This window comes from Ictidomys tridecemlineatus, chromosome 15, assembly GCF_052094955.1.
Source record: "Ictidomys tridecemlineatus isolate mIctTri1 chromosome 15, mIctTri1.hap1, whole genome shotgun sequence".
Taxonomy (NCBI): Eukaryota; Metazoa; Chordata; class Mammalia; order Rodentia; family Sciuridae; genus Ictidomys; species Ictidomys tridecemlineatus.
The window spans coordinates 35,314,145-35,335,834 of record NC_135491.1 but is presented as its reverse complement, the minus strand read 5'-3'; the positions used below and the strand labels follow the sequence as shown (position 1 = coordinate 35,335,834).

General features: G+C 60.0%; 1 protein-coding gene across 5 annotated transcripts in view; it reads right to left on the bottom strand.

The window, feature by feature from the left end:
* Positions 1–21,489, bottom strand: part of Slc12a3 (solute carrier family 12 member 3) — a 31,984-nt gene extending 10,495 nt beyond the window's left edge. For 2 of the 5 annotated variants that reach the window (XM_005318205.5, XM_078032353.1), the window contains exons 1-22: positions 21,160–21,489; positions 20,157–20,303; positions 18,829–18,904; positions 18,019–18,114; positions 17,660–17,799; positions 17,261–17,371; positions 16,015–16,126; positions 15,686–15,816; positions 12,385–12,469; positions 10,813–10,967; positions 10,560–10,667; positions 10,031–10,154; positions 8,443–8,544; positions 7,553–7,708; positions 7,041–7,140; positions 6,585–6,696; positions 5,835–5,975; positions 4,484–4,590; positions 3,242–3,324; positions 2,157–2,234; positions 1,392–1,493; positions 1–112 (exon numbers count right to left, since the gene is read on the bottom strand). In XM_005318205.5, coding sequence (XP_005318262.2) covers positions 1–112; positions 1,392–1,493; positions 2,157–2,234; positions 3,242–3,324; positions 4,484–4,590; positions 5,835–5,975; positions 6,585–6,696; positions 7,041–7,140; positions 7,553–7,708; positions 8,443–8,544; positions 10,031–10,154; positions 10,560–10,667; positions 10,813–10,967; positions 12,385–12,469; positions 15,686–15,816; positions 16,015–16,126; positions 17,261–17,371; positions 17,660–17,799; positions 18,019–18,114; positions 18,829–18,904; positions 20,157–20,303; positions 21,160–21,441 — 2,660 coding nt within the window. In that variant the 5' untranslated portion in view covers positions 21,442–21,489. The remainder of the gene's footprint in view (positions 113–1,391; positions 1,494–2,156; positions 2,235–3,241; positions 3,325–4,483; positions 4,591–5,834; positions 5,976–6,584; positions 6,697–7,040; positions 7,141–7,552; positions 7,709–8,442; positions 8,545–10,030; positions 10,155–10,559; positions 10,668–10,812; positions 10,968–12,384; positions 12,470–15,685; positions 15,817–16,014; positions 16,127–17,260; positions 17,372–17,659; positions 17,800–18,018; positions 18,115–18,828; positions 18,905–20,156; positions 20,304–21,159) is intronic. The other 3 variants (XM_078032349.1, XM_078032350.1, XM_078032351.1) reach the window with 3 other exon arrangements.
* Positions 21,490–21,690: the final 201 nt, after the last annotated feature.

The window sequence follows — 21,690 nt, the reverse complement described above, 5'->3', positions numbered from 1 at the left end:
GCCTTCCTCTCCTGGTCCATCCTGTTGACCTGGCCACCAACGAACACCCGGATCTTGCATTTGCTCCACCTCTTCTTGCGTCGAAGGAGATAGGGGATGAGGAGGGTGAGGCCTGGCAAGGAGGGTCCCCAGAAACCAAGAGGAAAATGCTCAGGGACAGCCCCTGGTGGGTTCCTGTCCCTTCCTACAACCATGGGCAGACCCCTCCCCCTCTCTGGACCTTGGTTTCCCTGCCTGCATCAGAACTCACCTGGCTAAACCCCAGTGGCCGTGGTGCCTGGTGTCTAGGGTCTACTTGGCAGTGGTGTTTTAAAATATTTTTAATTTTCACCACAAGTTGGTAGTGAACGGTGGGGGGATTGCATATGGACATCTAGAGAGAGGGCCTTTCTGGAAAATTGAACATTTGGCCAATGGGTGGGAGCCTGCATCCCTCTCTGTCATGCCTCCATGTGAGACCAAGGACCAGCCACTGAGTTCAAGGCCTGGTCCTCCTTGCTCTGGTCTCTTTATTTGTAAAAGAGATAACGTTAGGTTAGAGCACTGGCCAGAGGTAGGCAGTCAGCGCTCAGCCTGAGTTATCTGTCATTGATAGCACATACAGTCCTCCTCTGTGTCCACAGGGGATTGCATCCAGGGCCCCCTTTGTGCCGAATCCACCTGTGCCCAAGTCCTCTGTATAAAAGGACATAGAATTTGCATGTCACCTACCCACATCCTCCTGTGTACTTTACACCATCTCCTAGAATGCCAGCTACAATGTAAATCTGTGCAAATAGTTGTTGCACTTTATTGTTGGGAAATAATGACAAGGACAAAGTCTGTACAGGTTCTATACAGACACAATGTTTTTCCTGAACATTTTCAACCTGTGCTTGGTCAGAAGTGTGGAGGTGGCACCTGGGGACCCGGAGGCTTGGTTGTCCTCTTTTGAAGAGGGGTATTTTCTATGACTCTGTCAGAGGTGGGAACTATAAAGACAAGAGTCATGTTTTAGGGAAAATAGGACAGGTGTGTTCTGTGAAGAGTATTCCTATGGCTGTCCTGTGCACTGGCCCCTGTCCCCAACTCTGCCGGTGGCTGGGACCCCCAGGACTATCCAGTGAGAAGGTTCTTCTGAGGTTGGCCTCAGCCCTGCCCCCATCTCTCTCCACTTCACAACTGAAAAAGCTAGAGGCCAGGGACAGGGGCCCCCCCGGACGCCCTGGCCAAGCCCATCCAATTACTCAACCCAGTTATCCAGGGGTCTGGGCCCCTGCCCACTTTGCTGGACTCCAGGTCCAAGCAGAGGCCTTGACAAGAGCCAGCCAGGAAGGACAGGGCAAGAGATGCAGGGACAGACAGGGAAGACGTCCTAGGGCATGAGGGAGCCACATCTGAGGAGTCCTGACCTCCATCATCAAAGAGCCAGTAGATGTCCACAGTCTTCTTGCCCTGCTCGGACTGGAAGATGGTGCTGGCCTGCTCCTCCCGCACCAGGGCCTCAGGGTCCACTGCAGGAGGGGAGGGGGTCAGAGCAGCCAGCCTCCTGGAAACGGCTTGCTCCCTGGGAGGTGGGCTTGCCGTTCAGGCCCAGACTGTGCCCGCAGCAGCAGACGCAGCTGAGCAGGCCTGGCCAGGGTAGTGCACTTCCCTCCTGGAGCCAGGACTCGGATTCTCAGGCGGGCAGACCAGGAGCGGGGACCCTGGGAACACAGGCTGCCGCATGCCCCCCTGCTTCTCAGCTTCTCCATCCCCAGGCTCCAGCCAGGGGGACCCCGTGCCCTCCAGGGCAGCCCTCTGGGAGGAAGCATGCTCTTCCAACCCTTGCACACTCTCCTGGGCCCCTCAGGAACGCCACAGGAGTCCCCTGTGCCTGTGGCAGCTTCCCCTGCCTCCCAGGGCATCAGCAGAAGACTGCCATCCTACCCCTCCCTGAGCCTACACTGGGACAGGTCCCACAGGGGCCTTGCAGGGACCTGGGTCCTGGAGGCCCAGCGTCTCCACCAGGACCTGCGCTCTTGAACAGGGGCCTCGCCCATCGGGTTACTCAGCCCAGTTAGGCAGCCGCTGCTATCACTAGGAACACCATCCGCCTTTGACCGAGTCCCCAGGTGGCTACCACTAGCCCCTGCTAGGCCAGAACACCCTGAGCCTCCCAGTGGGTGGGGACTGACGTGTGCCCGACAAAGATGGCCTGGCCTCGCGGGCGCTGGTGCCCTTGCTGTCCTCCGCCGGGTCAAACACAGGATTAACTGTAAAAGAGGGGCATCTGGGGTTGCAAGATACCCTCAGCGGGGCCCCCTGGGTTCTCCATCTAGCAGGGCTCCCTGAACACTGGGAGGAGAGTCCCACGGCCCCACCACACCCAGACCCGCCTCCCTCTGCCCTGGCCCTGCCCTGGCCCCTCTTGCTCCTCCAACAGGCTAAGCTCATGCCCACCTGGTGGTGAGGATGCCTCTTTGCTGGGGACAGCTTTCCCCAGCCCTGCCCCTCACGGCCAAAGGCCTGCCCTGGACACCTGTGCTGTCTGCCAGACACTAGATGACGAGTGTCCGCTTGTACAGATCTGCTTTGCCCCAGGGACAGGGGCTTTGTTTGGCCCTCGCTGTACCCACAGTGCCTACAGCAGCACAGGAGCATGGCTACCGACTTGGTCACTATTGGTTGGATAAATATTTATTGGCCAGCTCCCTGGACCAGGTACACCCTCAGCCCTCAGTGACATGTTCCAGAGTCCCCTACCAGGCTCCCAGCTCTGCCCTCCCCCTGGCTCCCTGAATTTTATGTCTTTTACATTTCTAAACACTAGTAATTCAGAGTCTGCAGAGTTGGACTTTTAAATGGAAAACACAATCCTGTTTCATGCCCCCAAAGGTGTCCTTGGAGGACATAAACATCCAGGTTCCATGGCCTTGAGGTGAGTGCTTTCCTACCCCGAGGCCTTTATGTGAACAGCTCCTCCAACCTCTTTTCCTGTTTTCTAGTAGGTTACAGAAGCACTGGGGGAGCTCCAAGCTGCCCAGGTGGAAGCATCCTCTTGGATAGTCATGTCCCCCTCTGGGCCTTAGTTTCCCCACCTGGAAACCTGATGGTCTCTAAGTGACCATCCAGGGCCGACATTCTATGAGCCTGTGACCTTTAGTTCCTTACGAATTTTCCCTCTCTTCTTTGTACTGGTTAAAGAACTTGGGTTCCAGAACTTTCTGGGATCCCCTTCTGTTCTGGGACAGCGTGTTGAGCCGGCGCTGCGTGTGCTCACCGTGAGCCTGCATGGTCTCGGAGATGTTCAGCCCCTCGCGCATCCTCAAGACACACACGCCGTAGTTGAAATCAAAGGCATCGCTGGAAAGAGGAGCAGGGGTCAGGCTCGGCTCAACCCCAGGTCCCACCCAGGAGGTGACCTGGCTCCCGGGAGACCAGGTGTCCAAGATGGCCCTGCTTCCCACCGTTCTCCTTGTCCCCTCTGGGCCTCAGTTTCCCTGTCTGTAAAGTATGCAGACACAACCAGAGAGTCGCCAGGGACCCCTTGGGGGACACTCAGTCAGGCCTGGCTTCCCCCTGGAGTGCTGGGTGAACCCTCACAGCTCTGCCACAGGGTGGGGATGTACCTTACAGGTACAAATGGAACGGTTTGTCCACAAGCACACAACCAAGGAAGGGACCAGCTGGTCACTGTGAACTGAAGGGCAGGCGTGCCCCCAGGACAGGCCTCACTCAAGCCATGGGCTGTTATAACAAGTGTCTAGAAGACTCCTGCGCATGCCCAATTGATTGCTCTATTGACACTGTGCAAAACCCACCACTTCAGTGTGAGGCAGCAGGCTGAGCACTGCATCCTTGGACTGTCCCACTCACACCTTCGGGATTGTCTTAGGACACTGGATCCCGGGGAGCCTAGAGACACTTTCTGCACCACCTTCTCTTGCAATTTCCTTAGAGGCAGTGGGAGGGTCCCCTGAGCTGTGCAGCCAGTCAACAGCTGACGGGGAAGCAGGGAGCGGGTTCCAGGGCGTCAGCTCTCAGCCTTGGCTCTTGAAGGAACGCAAGGCCTTGGGCCTCTGCAGGGAAGACCTCAGGCTGCAGGAATCAGGGGGCGGAGTCCACTCTGAGATCCCCAGGGAGTCCAGTCCTGGTCTGGTTTCCCTTCCCTTCTCAGCGACACCATCTCTTTAACAGTCCTCTGGGCCTTCTGAAGCCCACACGGAGGCTGTTGAGCTCAGACCTGCACTCCCGGCTACTCTGAAATATTAAAGATCTGGCAACAGTGGGGCCCACGTTTCTGTGTGGGTACAACTGGCTAGAGCAGCTCACCACAGTCCCCACTGCTCCCTACTGTCCTACACCTGCCTGGTCCCTGCCAAACTTCACCCTCCCTAAGCCTTGATCACAGAGGACTCAACTTCTTACAGCCCCCACTGGTTCTGGTCCACTCCCCAGGTCCAGGAGCCCCCAGTGGCACAAATCAGCAGACCCCAGGCCCACTGCCCGTGCCCTGGCTCACTGTAGGATGTCGATATAGTCTTCCACCGTGGCTGGGTGAGCAGACTGCCAGTTCTTCTTGTATCCGACCACCAGGATGTTGGGCTTCATTCTCCCCAGACCTGCAGCCTGTGTGAGGGAGTGTGGGTCAAATGGGCAGGGCTAGAGGGCCGGCCTCGCAGCTGGTGGGGCTCTGTCCTGTGACTAGGGTGGGCTTTCTCAGTCCAGCTGCCCTCTGTCCATGCTGTGGGGGCTCAGGAAAGGCATCCCCCCCTCAGGGGCCTGTCCACCTGGGCTCAGCCCCAGAAGGTGGAGCTGCAGCCAGGGCGGCCCCAGGGCCTTCTCAGAGCCAAGCCGCCTGCACTGTCCCAAGCCCTGGGAATGCACCAGGTCCTGCTTCTCTAAAAGATTCTTTCTCTTAGTGCAAGACTTGAGTTTGCCTGTCAAATTTGGAGTATTCCTGGGTCATTTCATCCACACATCTTTTCTACTTCTCTTCTTTTTTTTTTAAATATTTTAAAATTTAGAAAATTTTGAGGTTAAATTCACATAATAAAAGCATTTTTAAGTGTACAATTCAAAAACATAAATTTTGAAAAATTTAAAAAACTCCAAAACAAAATACAAAAGGTACAGTTTAGTGGATCTAGCACATTTACCATGTTTAGTCAATTCATAAAACCATCACCTCTACTTCCAGAATATTTTCATAACCCCACAAAAAGATCCAGACATTTTATTTTTGTTGTTGTTGTTCTTGTTGTTTTGAAAAATAGTTATAACTATTGAGAAGGATGCTCATCTGTTGATTTAGAATTAGAAACTGTTATAATTTAATCTTTGTGTCTCATATTACATAAGAAAACTGAGCAGTAAATGAATGGCCAAGTGGAATGTTCTAGATTTATTTTTTTCTGTACTGGGGATTGAACCCGGGGCCTCCCTCGTGCATACGCAGGGCAGCTGCTCTGCCCAGGAGCTGCACCCTGAGCAAAGGCATCCTAGATCTCTAGATCTCGAGCTGAGTGGCAGCCAGGTGCACCAGGTGGGGCCTAGACCCACGGACACTATTGGTCTCTCACTAAACTGTTTTTCACTTTACTTTATGTAAATTATACCTGAGGAAAAAAAACTAAAAAACAAAAAACAGCAACTGGCCAAGGTCACAGAACCCCTACAGGCTTCCATATCAGTTGCCCTAGTCCCAAGGCTCAGAACGTGCCCACCCGTGCGAGTAGATCTGGGGGTGCAAGAAGGTGGGGGGGCTTCTTGTTGCAGCAAACAGGCCTTAAACTGGATCCCCAGGGTTCTCTGCCTTTCGGGGTGCTTCTGAAGTAACAAGCCCCGCAGGGAGGCTCCCAGACCCGCCACACCTGCATAAGAATCTGCACACCGCTGCGGAGGTCCTCGGCGATGACGTCAGAGTAGAAGGCCTTGATCTTCCTCTTGTTCAGCCACTTGGTGTGCCCCTGGGCAATGAGCCGCAGCTCGGGCATCCTCTGCTTTCGGGGTCCCTGTGGGCGGGTGGGGCAGGTGATATCAGGGGCTGCCTTCGCCCTCTGGCCTGGGATCCAGTCCCCCTCCTGGCCCACAGTCCCCCTCTGCCCTGGGATTCAGTCCCCCTCTGGCCTGGGATTCAGTCCCCCTCCTGGCCCACGGTCCCCCTCCTGGCCCACGGTCCCCCTCTGGCCTGGGATCCAGTCCCCCTCCTGGCCCACGGTCCCCCTCCTGGCCCACGGTCCCCCTCTGCCCTGGGATCCAGTCCCCCTCCTGGCCCATGGTCCCCCTCTGGCCCACAGTCCCCCTCTGGCCCATGGTCCCCCTCTGGCCTGGGATCCAGTCCCCCTCCTGGCCCACGGTCCCCCTCTGGCCCACGGTCCCCCTCCTGGCCCACAGCCTCAGGAGCATCTGGGGAGGCCCACTCTCCTTTACAGAGTTGGGGGAAGAAACCAGGCAGGGAGAGGGAGAAGGAGAGGAGAGGTGGGCGGGGAGGAGCCTGAGAGAGGGGCCGCCCAGCCAGGCTCTGCTTGCCCCTCGCCCCTCTGCCCCCGCCCCCTGCATGGACACCCCAGCCAGGCGGCTCCCCCAGCAGCGCAAGGGCACTCACGACAGGGGACACTCACGATGAGCACATGGCCACAGATCATTAGGCTCAGGTTCTGGGTAAAGGTGCCCACAAAGTCCACCAGGGCCGGGCGGAAGTTGGGGGGACCAGTGAGCACCAAGCACTGGGGGCTGAGGAGGAGCAGGAAGGGCAGGAGCTCAGGAGGGCGTGCGCGGGGACGCTGACGGCAGGTGCCCCGGGAGCTCTGCCACCTCCTAGGTCACCCCGAACCCCAGTGTGGCCTCAGGCAGGACCCTGCACACTTTCCAACTCCTCTTCTTGACTCTGGGCCAAGGTCGGGCCCAGATTTTTCGAAGGCCATCGGACTACCTCTAAGTCGCCATTGTTGCTCAGGTCACCAAACACCCCACCCAGTGCTCTTCCTTGGCCCTGCCCAGACCAGCTGCCCACGGAGGTGGACAGAACAAAGCGACCCGGGCTGCAGCTCCCCGTGGGCCCCGGCTCCCCTGCTCACCGGTAGTTCTTGATGTGGTCCTCCACCTCGTTGAGGCCCACAGAGTAGCTGAGGGCCAGGTTGTAGGAGCCCGCCTGCACGGAGGAGCCCCAGTTGACCTCTGAGGAGGGAGCGTGGGGTGACGACGAGATCAGAAAACCCCTGGGGCAGGAGGCAGGTCAGCGGGGCTGGCGGCCCACCATGCATCAAGGCATGGAACTCTGGGAGCTGGACCCCTGCCCTGAGAGACCTCGTGACCCCAAAGGCCCAGGTGCCAGCGCAGACTTCTCTCTGGAGCTGTGTGTCCTGGATCCCGTCACCCCGGATCGCTGCTTGCATACACGTGGACACACCTCCAAGTCCAGGCGTGGTCCACCCGTCCTTCCAGCAGTCACCCCTTGGCCACCCCCTCAGGCCCTTTGTGCTGGAGAGCCCTGGTCCTGGGTCTCTAATGCAGAGGTCTGGGCTCCTGGTGGGCAGCGGGCACCTGGCCCCTGGGCAGGGTGGAGCGCAGATGGCCTGTGCCCACGCACCTGGCTTTTTGTAGATGACGTAGAGCAGGAGGAAGAGGACCACGCCGATGGCGATGAGGGCTGCCCACCAGGTGAGCAGGAACATGATGACCACGGAGACCACTGCTCCGAACAGCGCCGTCCACTTGCTGTAGTATTGGAACGAGGGTCTCCACCCTGGGCGGGGGCAGGGGTCAGCAGCATGCCCTGCACTAAGGAGCCTCCTCCAGGGCAGCGCGGGGCAGCAGTCGTCCGGATGCCCAAGGCCTGGGTCCCAGACTGTGCCTGCTAGCCAGGGACTCCAGGGGCCCCACCGGCCTTTCTTCCTGGCTGGGCCTGGAGCCACCGAGGAGAACCGCACGCCTGCCCACCGGGGAGGAGGCATCCAACTCTGGCCAACTCCGGCCACAGGACATCCGACATCAGCAAGGGTGCCAGCTCCCCAGGCTCCCGAGGCCAGAGGGAGGGGGAGGCATGGTTCTGCCTGACACCCCCTCCCCCCAGGCCAGGGCCATTGCTAGTGAGAGCTGCCCCAGGGCACCATGCACTTGTGGGTGATGTAAAAGGTGGCAGTTTGGGGCTAAGTGGGCTTCCTCTTTACTTCTCTTTACTGCCATCTGCCAGCAGTTTTTCATCAAAAACATATAAATCCATGACGTCCCATTGCCGGGATATGAGCCGTTTAACCAGAGCTGTGCAGTGCGCAACCTATAGCACTGAATGTGACGACCTTGTCTGACTTCGGGAAGTTCTCCCTTCCCTCTTTGGGGATGAGGTTCCTTGCTGGTGCTGGTAGAGGAAGCTCTCTCTACCATTCCACCTGAAGAGGGTCCCGGGGCTGCCCGCCTGCCAGCCCACCTCCACCCCCAGCCCTTGGGCGCCTCTGGGTGCAGGGCGAAGGGTTCGCTCACCCGGTGAGTTGGTGATGGAGGCGTGGAAGCAGCTGAAGTTGATGAGGGCGTAGGAGCACAGGAAGAAGTTGGAAATGATGGGCGCGATGGTGTTGAGCTCGGCTTCAGGGACCCAGGGAGAAAGGACCATCTGTCGGGCAACCCACCTGCCACCGTACCCTCCCTCAGAGATGGGACCCCAGGCAGGCTGCAAGGATCCGTCAGTCTCAACCTTCTCATCTGTGAAGTGGGTCCTTCCTCTTGGGAAGCTCCAAGGGATGGAGTCTTATAAGCTGAAAGCTGCCAACTTTTAAGCGGACGAAGGCAGCATGGGAGAGCTCCCGTCAGGCTACGGGATGACCAACGGCAGTGGCTGGGACATTTTTGACTACAAATTACAGTAAGGAATACATCCAGGACCCCTGAGAACTGTCACCCCTTCCCTGTCACTGTCCCCAGATAAACCTGTGCACATGAAGCACAGGGCCTCTCTGGGGATCCCCCAAACAAGGCAAGCACCTCTTATGTGTTGGTCCTTCTGCCCATGATCCCATCCAATCGCTGTGAGACCCAGCCCCAGAGCACCTGAGATCATGGTCCAGTTTGGCCAGCCAGGACGCCCAGAGCAGAGGCATGGCTCCGAGCCAGGGGCGGGGTAGCAGGCAGCAGGGGTGGGTTTCTGTGATGGCAGCCCTGTCTAGACTCCTCCATCCCCTGGGTGTGACCTGCCACCAGGATCCAGGGGTGAGCATCTGGAAAGCGTCCCTTCGGTAGCAGTGACCAGACTGTCAGGGCATGTCTCCGGTTGGAAATGGGTGAGGCCAGGCTGGGAGGCAGGGGTCTGGCTGTGGCAGGAAGGTGCCCACAAGCTGCAGCATAGGGGGCAAGGACTATGGACATCCCCACTTGGCCACTGTCCATGCTGGGTGTGGCCACTTCTCTCCTGGTGTTTCCTTAGCTGAGTTATCAGGAAGTACTGGGTGTGTGCACGTGTGTGTGTGTGAGTGTGCATATGAGTGTGTGTGTGTGCTGTGCTTACTCGCAGTCTCTTCCTGCCCACCTGTGGCACACCTGTTACACAATCTTGCTCCCATTCTGCAGATGAGGAAATCAAGGCCCAGAGAAGTGAAGCCATGTGTCCAAGGTCCCACAGCCGCCACATGGCAAAGCCAGGGCAAAAAATGGATCTATCTGATTGATGTACCAGGTGTTTCCCACTGTGAAGCCCAAGGGTCAAGAAAGTGGCTTTTCTAGCTCATAACCCACAAAGACACTGACCAGGCCATTTGTATCAGCTCCAGTCAGGGACCCTTCAGAGTGGCCTGGCTCCCAAGGCAGCCTGGGGGTTCATTTAAGCCTGGGAATTCAGGGGAAGAGGATCCCAGCTGCCAGGACGCTGGCGTGAGGGCCATCTCACTGTCTGGAGGAGGGGGGCTCCTTCCGGGCAGGGCTAGCCCACTCGGGGGCCATTCTCCGGGTCGGCTCAGAGGTGTGGCGTGCCCCAGGTTGGACGCCCCTCTCTGGGTGCTCACTGACCAGGCCTGGCCGGAGGAGAAGCGGGGAGAGGAGCTGGGCTGGGAGGCGGAGGCCAGGCTCGGCAGCCTCTTACCAATGATGATGAAGGCCACTGCGATGGCATAGGCCAGCAGGTAGCCGCGCACGGGCTCCTTGTTCTTGCCGTAGCCTTTGCCAAAGAAGCCGATCAGTGGGTAGAGCTGGTCCTCGCACAGGCACTGCGGGCACCAGACACTGTGGCCACTCCCTGGCTGCCACGTGCCCCCCGGCCTCCCAGGGCCCTCTAGCTCCTGCTTGGTCCCCTCTGTAGTATCAGAGGGCACCTCCTCCATCTGGGTCCCCATTTCTAGTTCTGCTAAATGGGTGAGCCCTCCCCGTCACCATGGAGATAGGACCAGGGCCAAACCCAGGGGGTCGGGCAGCAGGCAGAGGGCAGGTGAGCCTCAGGCCACCCACTGGGAGGGGCCGCTCCCTGCAGGAGCCTTTGCCTGGCCCTTTCTCCTTCCTCTAGACGTCCCTGTCACGTGACCCCTCAGAGTCCCCCCAGCAATCACCTGGGGACCCTTCCTCCTGGGCCTTCCAGCCCGGTCTGTCCCTACCTTGGCCCCTGTCTGCAGCCTCACCTGGAAGACCTTGGCAGCAGAGACCAGGCAGGCCAGGGCAGAGGACAGGGTGGCCCCGAAGATGCCGGCGGTGATCAGGGGCGCGAAGCCCGACACCATGCTCATGGTCTGCAGGGACGAGGGCCTGAGCTGGGGCCACGGCTGCCACCTCACCTGGGGCTCCCGGTGCCCTCTCAGGGAGCACAGGAGGCCCACTCGTCCCCTGTCCACCTGTCCAGTCCTAGCAGCGGTCCCCCAGAGCCAGAGCGGGTACCTGATAGTAGTTGATGAGGCCGTAGTGGCAGCTGTGCTGCTGGGCGCACTGGGTGAAGTTCCAGCCGTAGCCGCAGGCCAGCCCCTCACAGGCACCAGAGCCAGGGGTCACCGTGTCGTTCAGGTCCCCGGAGGCGTCACGCACCACACAGGAGCCTGAGAGGAGGCAGGGTGTGAGGTGGTCTCCCTTCCCCACTCCCCTGCCCCCAGCATGCTGGCCATGGCTGCAGGGATGAGAAGCTGTGGGCGGTCAGCTCTCAATTTATCACATGAGGAGGAGGGGGGGGGAGCAGGGGGAGATGAGGGAGGGGGAGGGGGAGCAGGGGGAGATGAGGGAGGGGGAGCAGGGGGAGATTTGGGAGGGAGAGGAGAGGGGAAGGAGAAGGGGGAGGAGGGGGGAGCATGGGGAGAAGGGGGGAGCAGGGGGAGAAGGAGGAGGGGGGAGCAGAGGGAGATGAGGGAGGGGGAGGGGAAGCAGGGGAAGCAGGGGTAGATGAGGGAGGGGAGGGGAGGAGTGGGGAGGAGAGGGGAGCAGGGGGAGATGGGGAGGGGAGGGGGAGAGAGAGGAGGAGGAGGGGAGAGAGAGGAGGAGGGGGGAGCAAGGGGAGATGAGGGAGAGGGAGGGGGAGGAGGGGGAACAGGGGTAGATGAGTGGGGAGGGGGAGGAGGGGAGCAGGGGGAGATGGGGAGGAGGAGGAGGAGAGGGAGCAGGGGGAGATGAGGGAGATGAGGGAGGGGGAGGGGGAGCAGGGGGAGAAGGAGCGGGAGGAGGGAGAGGGGGAGGAGGATCAGGAGGAGGGGGAGGGGGAGGAGGGGGCCGCACAGCCAAGGCCTAAGTGAACCCCACATGTCTGACACTGCACTCAGCCCCTCACGACCACCCTGGGAGAGCGGTGCTGCCCTTCCGCTGTCCCTCCTGTCTTACAGAGGCACAGAGAGCTTCTGCCCAACGTCCTCTTGAAAGCACAGACCTGGATCTCGAGCCCTGAGTGGTCATAAACTAGGCCAAATCCCCTGGCCATCTGTGGACACCTGCCTCACAGGTGGTCCCTGGGAAGGAGGGTTCCTTCTGTGAGGGCTTCTGCTCAAGTCAGGTATTGACCTGGCCTGGATTCAAAGCTTGGCTCCACTGCTCAGAGGCTGTGTGACCTTGGGCAGGTCCCTCCACCTCTCTGAGCCCCTCACTTTCTCCTTTGGGACCAGATGAAGTGTGGTGAGCCAAGCAAAGGGCTGGGCAGTGACACGTCACTTGCTAGCATCATCACCACGGGCTCCACGGGAGGCCCAGAGCACGACTGGACCTGTAGGGTCTTCACCTTCGCAAGCCCAGAACCTTAACGTTGATGGGACCAGAAGAACTGGGCCTGGCCCGGGTCGCTATGAAGTTGCTCTGGTCACTGCCAAGGTGACAGATGCCCCAGAGGTAGGACTCAGGGACCCACCTCCTGGGTTGCCATGTCTTCCTGTTAGGGTCAGACCCCACCCTGGGGCCCCCTCCAGTGTCTGGGCTTCACCAACTCTGCAGAGTGGCACCGGGGTCCTCCCTGCCCCGACCAGCTAGCAGGCCACTCACCGATGGTGGCTGAGATGGCCAGGTAGGAGACGGTGGTCCAGAAGATGGCCATGAGCGTGCCCTTGGGGATGGCCACAGCAGGGTCCTGCAGCAGGAGGGGTGCGTCAGGCAGCCCCAACCTTTGTCAAGGTCAATCCCTGACCTTGGCTCCTCAGAGCCCCCTTCCAGCACAGAGAGACCCCTGGGATTGAGGACTCACACAGGAGGGACGTGACCACAGTCAGGGGACAGGGCCACATCTAAGGCATAGGGAGCCCGGGGTGGGACAAAAGGTCCCACAGCTCCACACCTGGGATTGGAGGACCCCGGCTATACGGGAGGAGGGGCCAGGGCGGCAGGCCCTGGGTGAGCCTGCCTGGGGTGGACTCCAGGTGACCGGCTGGGCAGTGGCTACCGTTCCACGCCTGGCCTCGTCTGTAAGTGACCTGGCAATGGCGCGACCACACAGGGGAAAATGAGTGGACCCACACCAAGCTCCTGACCCGGCCAGCTCCACCAGCTGCCACCACATGTGACATCCTGTGTGACTGCTTTGTCCTGTTCCACGACAGTAAACAGGAGTGAGGACAAGCCCCAGACTCCCGCCTCCTGCTGGCGTTTTCCTAACAGTGGGGACGGGTTCCCCTGCGCGGTCCCCCTCCCAGGCACTTTGTCAGACATAATTTCCTGAGAAGTGGCCTGCGCCCTGCACCTGGGTCCTGGGGAGCCGAGGGCAGGGTTGTGAGGGGACCCAGTCACAGGGCTTCCGGTGGCTCCATCCTGACCCTGACCCTGGGGTCCACAGCCTCAGGATCTGCCCACTGATCCGGAGCGCAAGAACCGGGGACAGTCACAGTGACTTCAAAACCAGCTCCTTGCTCCAGACACAGAGCAGCGGGGCGGGTGTCAGGTCTGCCTACTTGGGACCTCCCCAGTTTGCCCTGTCAACAACGGAACCAGAGATCAGAACCAGAGAGTAGAAGGGGGTGGCAGGCCAGGGCAAAGGGGAGGGGAGGCCCAGAGGGAGGCTGGCGTCTCAGGGCCTCCAGGTCTGGTCACTGCCGGGGGCTCTGATCTGGGGGCTGTGCCGCCCTGGTCCTGCCAGCCCGACCCAATATCTGGACATGGAGTCCTGGCCCCAGAGGCCAGGCCAGCTGCCCCTTCGTGTCTCTCAAATTCACAGCCACCCGGAGCCTCAGAACATGGCCTGGCTGGGAGCAAGCCCCTTGCAGGTGTGGTTAGCTGAGGTGAGGTCAGGCTGGATCACAGTGGCCCCGGATGCAGTAACGGAGTCGTTGTAAGAGGAGGAAAAGACCCAGAGACACAGAGGAGAGACGGCCGCGTCATCAGAGATGCAGAGCCTAGAGCGAGGGACTCCCGAGTCAGGAACGCCATGGTCAGGGGCCACCGGAGCTAGGACGAGGACGGAAGTTCCCCGGGGCCTTCACATAGAACGTGGCCCTGTCATGACCTGGGTTTTCAATTTCTAGACTCCTAAAAGCTGTGAGAGGAGACACCTTTGTGTTCTCACCCCCCACCCACCCCCATGTCTCGGTCTGAGATCTCAGGGGTGGCTCACAAGTCAGGCACAGGTGGGTCCATGTCCCGTCCTAGCTGTGTGACCTGGGAGAAGCCCCTTCCTGTCTCTGAGCCCCAGTTTCCTCATCTATGAAACAAAAAACCACCTGCCCCAGCAAGGACCCTAAATGGGAGTTCTTAGAGGCGGGGGCAGCATCCCGCACATGGACAGGTCTTGGAACAGCACAAAAAAATGTCTGTCGAGTGACAAAATGATTGTGATTGAGTTGGGGCTCTGCTCTACAGACCCGCACTCCAGAGTCCGTGCTGTCTGTGTGGCTGGGCCACCGCTGCACCCCTCTGAGGGCTTGCTTGTCTGTGGCATCAGGAAGTGACAATGTTCGCAGATAGCTCTTAGCACGTCCTCCTGGGGCCAGGCGCTGTCACCCTGCCCTGCCCCCTGTACATCTGGGAGTTGTAGGGACACTCCCCAAAGTCCCACAGCGAGGCTATAAATGGGACTTCTGCTGCTGAATGAGCAGAACCAGGAGCCAGTGTCCCTTTTAAGGCTTGGCAGCACTTGGGACAGCTCAGGGGCAGCGGCCCGGCCCTACTGCCTGCACCCTGGGCCACTCAGTAACCCGGAAGCTTGACAAAGCCGCTAGATGAACTGCTTTATCTGAGCACAGGCGGGACCTCTGCAGGGAGCGCAGGGCAGGCTGATCAGGCCTCTGCTGGCTGCTGTCCAGGGGAAGGAGAGGGCTGGACAAGCGCTCCCACATCCGGGCCCTCGGTACAGGCCCGGGGCATAGCCAGTTAGAGCCGGGCTGACCTGAGGATTGCTTTAATCCACTCAAGAACCCTTTGGGAGCTGCAGACTGCAGGGAGGGTGACTGATTTCCAGCAGGGCACCAGCCTCCGCCGGTCACCCCCTCTTGCGCACCATCTCCTTGGATCTTCCTGCCGGCAGAGCTTCCTGCCCCACCGCCTCCCGGCTTCTCGGTTTTGAAAGCCCAACCCCAGCCCCTGCTCCACCCAGAAGGTTTTCTGGGGTCTCTGCTGACATCCTCTGTCCTCCCCATGGTATGGCTTCGAACTTCTCCTCCCACACCACCTTCCACCACGATTCAATCAACAAACAGTCTGACTGAAAGCTGGGAACAGGGACACACGGATGGGTGGACGTCGTTACTCTAGGAGACCCACGACCCCTGGGAGAACGGCCAGAGACGTTGTTTGAAAGACAAACAGAAACTTGGGAGGTGAAGAAACAGGCCAGGGATCCCCAGGTGGCGAGTCCAGCACAGTCAAAACCACGTGGGCAGTGGGGCTGAGGGCAGCAGATCCTGGGGTAGAGCAAGGGTCACGGGGACAGTAACAGCATTTGGGGACGAGGCTGGACAGGTGCCTGGAGCCTGGATCACCAGGCCAAGGAGCTGCAGAGATCCCGGGAGGTCAGCCCAGCACAGGTGTGCACGTTCAAGACTGAGTTTCAGAATGTGGCTGCTGGGCAGGTCTTCCCTAAGGCCCAGAGACCCAGGAACTAGCGGGGGACCAGCACATACTGGGGTGTTGCACAGGTCTCAAGCCCAGGTGTGTCAACCACAGCCTCAGAATAGAAGGGGACTGGTTTGGATTGGACCAAGTAGAACTGGGCTGCGCTGGTTGAAGCTCTGACCCCCCTCCCTGCCCCAGCTCATGCCAACCTCCACGCTGCCCGGCAGCAGATCCTGCTGGGACAGGGCGCAAGTCCTCACCGCCCCCTGCAGTGGCAGGGTGCAGGAGGGACGGGTGTTCTGCTCACCTTGAGGTCGCCAGAGATGTTGGCCCCTGCCAGGATCCCGGTGGCCGAGGGGAAGAAGATGGAGAACATCCCGAAGAAGCTGCCATCGATGCCCCTCCAGTCGGGCACCAAGTTCTGAACAAAAATGTCCCCTGGAACACAACCCTGAGTCAGGGCTGCCTGGACCGAGGGGCTGTATGGGATTAGCCAGGCAGGCCACCGACTCCCCAGCAGCTTCTAGCTGTGGGCGAAGGGGAGCCCGTCCTCCTGGTGCCCCACAGTGGGCCAGGTCTGTGGACAAACTGTCCCTGTCCCCAGAGCCATGGCCAGGGACCCCAAACTTCACATACCCCGGTAACTGAAGAAGCCCTTGGAGGCCTTGTCCTCTGATGGGGGTATCAGGGTCCCCACCAAGTAGTTGGCAAAGGAGACCATAATGACAAGGAAGAACAACACCTGGGCCTGGGGGAGAAGGACCTCGAGGTGAGACTGCAGTTCCGCATCTTCCGGGGCCCCACGGGGGGACGTGCCCACCCCTCACCCTGGCAGACACTCCCGGCCACTCCCGGCCACTCCCGGCCACTCCCGGCCACTCCCGGCCACTCCCGGCCATTCCGCAGTAGGCCTGTTGGAGGAGCTGGGATACAGCAGCGGGCAAGGTGGCCAGGCCTCTTGTCCTGGCTGATGGGTGGGATGAATTTAGAGCAGAACAGGAGTGTGATGGGACTGAGCTGGGGCTACTTGAGCAAGGTGGCCTGGGGAGATGACGCCAAGGAGAAGACTTTTTTTTTTTTTGGTGCCAGGGAACCCAGGATGCTTCACCCCTGAGCCACATCCCCAGCCCTTTCTACATTTTATTTGGAGACAGAATCTCACTTAGTTTCTAAGTGCCTTGCGAAGTCGCTGAGGCTGACTTTGAACTTGTGATCCTCCTGTCTCAGCCTCCTGAGTCCTGGGGTTACAGGCGCGCACCCCTGCACCAGGCTCAAGAAGACTTTTGAGCAGACGCATAGAGGAGGAGGACGAGTGAGCCTGATCTGGGATTAAGTTGGTGCTTGGAGAAAGGGATCAGAGGGCCACAGACAGGAGGCCCAGGGCGGGGTCCTGCCTTGCCCGTGGGCCTCTTCTGGCTGAGTCCCAGGCTGTAACCCAACACTTCCTTATTTCATACACTGAGCCTCTGACTCATGGCTGGACATGAGACTCAAATGAGCCTGTTTTGCAGCTGCACGTGGCCTGAGGCCAGGTTCTGGCCACACAGGAGCAACAGTGGCAGCTCTCAGCTTGAGCCATCAAGGAAGGGAAGGGGCTCCTCCCTTCCATCTCGTCCTTCTTCCCCCTCCCTCTGCCTGGACTGTGGGCAGTGTGAGGGCAGCCACCATGGACCAGGAGAGGAAGCCTCCATGCTGGCCCTGGACCACGTCCACCAGGACTGTTGCATGAAAGAGCATCAAAGTCCCTCTTGTTGGAGGCACTGCTGACTTGGGTCTCTTTGTCATAGCAGCAGAACTTGGAGCCCAGCTAATACATATAAGCAGGGCCAGAGCCAGGGCTGACCCGCTTCTCTCCTGCCCCTCTCCCCCGCGCCTTCCTTACCTTGGACTCCCACTCCATGCCAGCCAGGGAGATGGCCAGCAACACGGTGACGGTGGCCACGCCGATGATGCGGATATCGTTGATGGGGTCCACGATGGGTGTGCCGTACTCCTGGGGAGGGGCACAGGCTGCCCTCTGAACACCCCACTGCTCCAGACCCCTCCCCTTTGTGTGGGTGCCCCCTGAGAGCAAAATCCCCATACAAGCTCCTTCCGGCCCATAGTCCCCCAAGGTGGCTCCGCATGGGCCTGGACAACGTGGCCCCCAAGGCAGCACAGGCCCCAAGAGGGCACTTGTGGGGATGGTCATCATCGTCACCCACAGTGGCCAGAAGGGTGAGACCGGGCGGCGGGGGGGAGGAAGGATCCAGGTGGGGTTGGGGGCCCAGCGCCACCTCACCTGGAGCAGGTCCCGCACGGTCTCTGCGAAGCCCACCGTGTGCATGGCCACACCCACAGCGTTGGCGAAGGCGAAGATGAGGCCGATGGAGCCCCCCAGCTCAGGGCCCAGACTCCGGGAGATGAGGAAGTAGGTGCCACCTGGCAGGGAGGGCCGATCCAGGAGCCGGGAGGCCAGAAGAGTCAGCCGGGGGGTGGGGTGGGGTGTGCTTAGGGCAGGCCGAGGCTGAGGAGCCATCCCTCCTGGAGCCCCCCCCCCAACCTCAGGAGCAGCCTGGGGCATCCCTCGGGTGGGGAGCAGTTCAGAGTCGTTCCCAGGGTGGGGACTGGGGCAGCCTTGGAGAAGAGGAGGGGACCCACCTGACTTGACCTTGCCATTGGTGGAGATGGCCGAGATGGAGAGGCCTGTGATGGAGGTCACCATGACGGAGAGCAGGATGATGACCCAGGTCAGCACTGTGGGGGGGGGCCAGAGCTCAGTGGGTCCCAGGCGAGGAGCTCTGGGGGGACCTGAATCTGCCTGCTACTCAGTGCCACCCAAGTCACTTCCCTCCTGAGTCTTGGTTTTGTCATCTGAAGGATGGGTCTCTACTTCCTGGCATACCTGACTAGGCAGGGAGCTCAGGATCCACATGAAGGGATTGCTACGTAGGACAGGGAAGGCAACTTCCTTTAAGGAGGTGATCGATACCCCTTGATGAGCACCTCTGGGTGCCAAATCCTAGGCTGCTCTTCCTGCACCCTATAAACCCCACAGTGGCTCTGCAACAGGTACTACCATCAGCTCCATTTTGCTAATAAGGAGACCAAGGCTCGGAGAGGTGAAGAAACTTGCCTAAGATCACACAGCATGGTACAGAACTAGCTTCCGAACCTCTGTCTCCCAAAGGCAAGCCCCGAATCTGCGTGCTGTGCTGTAGAAATTGGCTCAGAGAGGTGAAGTGACTCACTGAGGCCGGGCAGGGTGAGCCCTGGGACGGCTGGCTGCAGGTCTGTTGAGTCTGTGCCATGCCATCCTCGCTTTGGTCCCTGAAGGGGTCCAAGGCTGTGCCCAGGAGGAGCATGCCTGGCCTGTGGCCTCTGCAGCACATGTTCAAGCCTGCTCCCAAGGGGCCTGGGAGGTGGAGGACCAGGGCTCCCTCAGGATCCTTTTCCCCGAGGGGCACTCACCAATGCCCGCCTGCGCCGTAATCCAGGGGAGCCGCAGGTAGAGGATCACACCCCAGATGTTGAGCATGCAGCGGATCTGAGAGGAGAGTGAGGTCAGAGGACCCCGGGGAGCCGATACCCCAAGGCCCAACACAACTCCCTGTCCCTGGACATGGCATGGCCCTGGGCTGCTGGCTGCAGGACACCTGCGTCCCTCCTGTGCTTTTCCCACTCAGCAGGTTCAGTGGGGCAGAGGGGCAGAAGGGGACATCCACCTTCCTCTTGCCCACTCCTGTCCCCCACCCATCAGGGCCTGAACTGGGCTACAGCGTGATTGCTGCTCGCCTATCCCCAGCCCAGGAGCGTATGCCCCCCAGCCCAGCCTTGGCCCCAGTGGCCAGCTCTTGGCCCAGGATTGACATTCCAGGCCAGCCCAGCGAATGTGGCTGAATTGCTTCCCCTCTCAACAGAAATCGAAGCTCCTGCTGCGGTGACCTCCGCTTTGAGATTTAAAGCCCAGCCAGAGGCCCCCATGGAGGCCCAAGTTCCAGGTGGGAGCGCCTGGTACGTCTTCGGTTGGTTCCACCAGGTTGCAGGGCGGGTAGGGACATGCGGTTTACACAACTGGGGAGATTTCCCAGGTCCTGGGTCTGCTCCGAGATGCTAAAGAGGACCACACCAGGCTCTGGCCGACCCAGCTCAGGAAGGAGACCCAGGCTCTGAACCTCTCTGGGGGTCGGAGGGTTTAGATGGTTTAGATGGAGAAAGAGAGTCACAGCAGGTGACAGTGGGCAGAGTTAAGAGGAGAACCTGGCCTACAGCCCCCAGCGTCAGGCCAGAACTTTCTCCTGTAGACCCCGTGTGGTCCCCCTGCAGAGCCCATAGTGTCCTCCAAGGGAGAGTCAACGCGGTTATTTTGCGCCTGCAGACTGACTTGTGCTGTAAACTGCAGCAACCTTTCCTTCCTCCTCAGGAAGGGGAGTGGGAAAAAATCAAACACAAAACCCACGATTGTGGCCTGTGTATGTGCTGCCATCTGGTGGCGGATGAGGGACACAGTTTTTTCCTACTAACTCCCACAGGCATGGATCACATTCTCATTTAAGGCTCATTTCACAGATGAGGAAACTGAGGCACCGTGGTTAACTAACTTGCCCAAGGCCACACGACTACTGTGGCCAAGTGTAGATCTGGGTCCCAGGACCTGGGACAGAAATGGGGGGAGGAAAACCCAGAGAAAATCTGAGGTCGCTGTCCTGATAGGGAAACTGAGCTCCAGGCTGGGCCCTGGCTCTGCTGCCACTCACGTGTGAGGCCCAGAGCTCCACCCTCCCCCTCACCCCACTCACCATCACGCCCTTGACCCAGCCGAAGCGCACGGGCTCCCCGGGGCTCTTGTCACTGTTGGTGCGGGCCTCGTCCTCCACCAGCCCGTCCGTCATCTCGTGGCTGGGCCGGCTGTCCAAGGCCAGGGCATGCAGGTGGCTGCCCTCCTGCTGGGAGCCCAGAGCCCAGAGGTCAGGCCGGCAGGGTGCTGCGCCACCACGCCACGTGTCACAGGCCAGCAGCCCCCAGCACGGCCTCACTGCGCACAGAGCTGCTCCCGGGATTTTACAAAGCTCCAAACAGAGGAGGAGCCACCAGCCCTGGGAGCTCTGGACGCGCCTGACCGTGGCACCTCCTCTCCGCTGGGGAGCAGTGGCCTTGGGGCAGAGCAGGCTGCACACAGCCTAGGGGTGGGCTGGGCTACTGTCACCCCAGGGAGGTGAAACCACTTGTCCAGGGCAAGGTAGGTCCACCAGCTTGTGCCCCCTCTGGCAGCTCTTCTCTGGGCCTTTCTTCCCAGCCCCCCACTCAGAGGTCCCGCATGGGACAATGGGGCCTCCACCTCAGAGGCCAGGATGGAGGTTTGCTCTGGGGACAGAAGGAGTCCTGCAAGTTGAGCAAGTCTCAGCCCAGAACCAGAATGATTCTGCCCAGTTGTCAGATGGGAAAAGGGACACCCCATAGGGATGGACAGCCCAGCTCCCAGCCCTCCACCCTTCCCTGTCCCACCTCCCAGGCTGCACAACCTCCCTCTGAGTGCCTCCAGGGACTGGAAGCCCATTTCCTCCCTAGGCAGCCTGCCCTTCTTTCGGTGGCCAGTGACTGGACAAGATGAATTAGAATATGCACCCAGAGCTTCACGACCCCCCTCTCTCCCACTGTTTCCTTTGGACCTCTCTGACTTTGAGGAAGACACTTATCCTTCCCCACAGCACAGGTGACAGAACTGAGGCTCAGAGATGTTAGGTAACTGGGTCAAAGTCACACAGCAGGGAAGTGGCTCATCTTCTGAGAGTCGGCCCTTACCTTGAGGAAGGAGTGCAGGTCGGCCAGTGTGGGCCGGACCTTGCGGGGCTCCCCGGGCAGGGCACTGTCAGCGTAGTGCTCATAGGCAGGGACCGCATCCATGGTGTTGTAGCCGAAGGTGCGCATGTGGAAGGTACTGCCATGGGTCAGGTGGCTGGGGTGGCTACTGTCATAGGCTGCTGGTGGCAGGGGCTCATCGCCCCCCAGGAGTGTGCTGATGGTGAAGCGCCCTCTGCACAGAGCAGGGTCCCCGGGCGTCTCCATGGTGGGCAGTTGGGCCATTGTGGCTCTGGGTCTCAGGGAGGGGTCCAGGGTCGGCAAGGACAAACGGGGTGGCTTTATAGGCTGGGCCGTGGCAGGGAGAGGGCGGGGAGGTTGGCTCAAACCGCCCTCGGCTGGCCAGCAGGGTCCCCAGACAGGGTGGGAGGTGGAGCACGTGCCCACTGCCGCCCCGGCCACCGTTCCACCATGGACACAGGGCCCCGCCCCAGACCAGCAGGACGGGGCCACCCAGGGACGCCCACTGAGTCC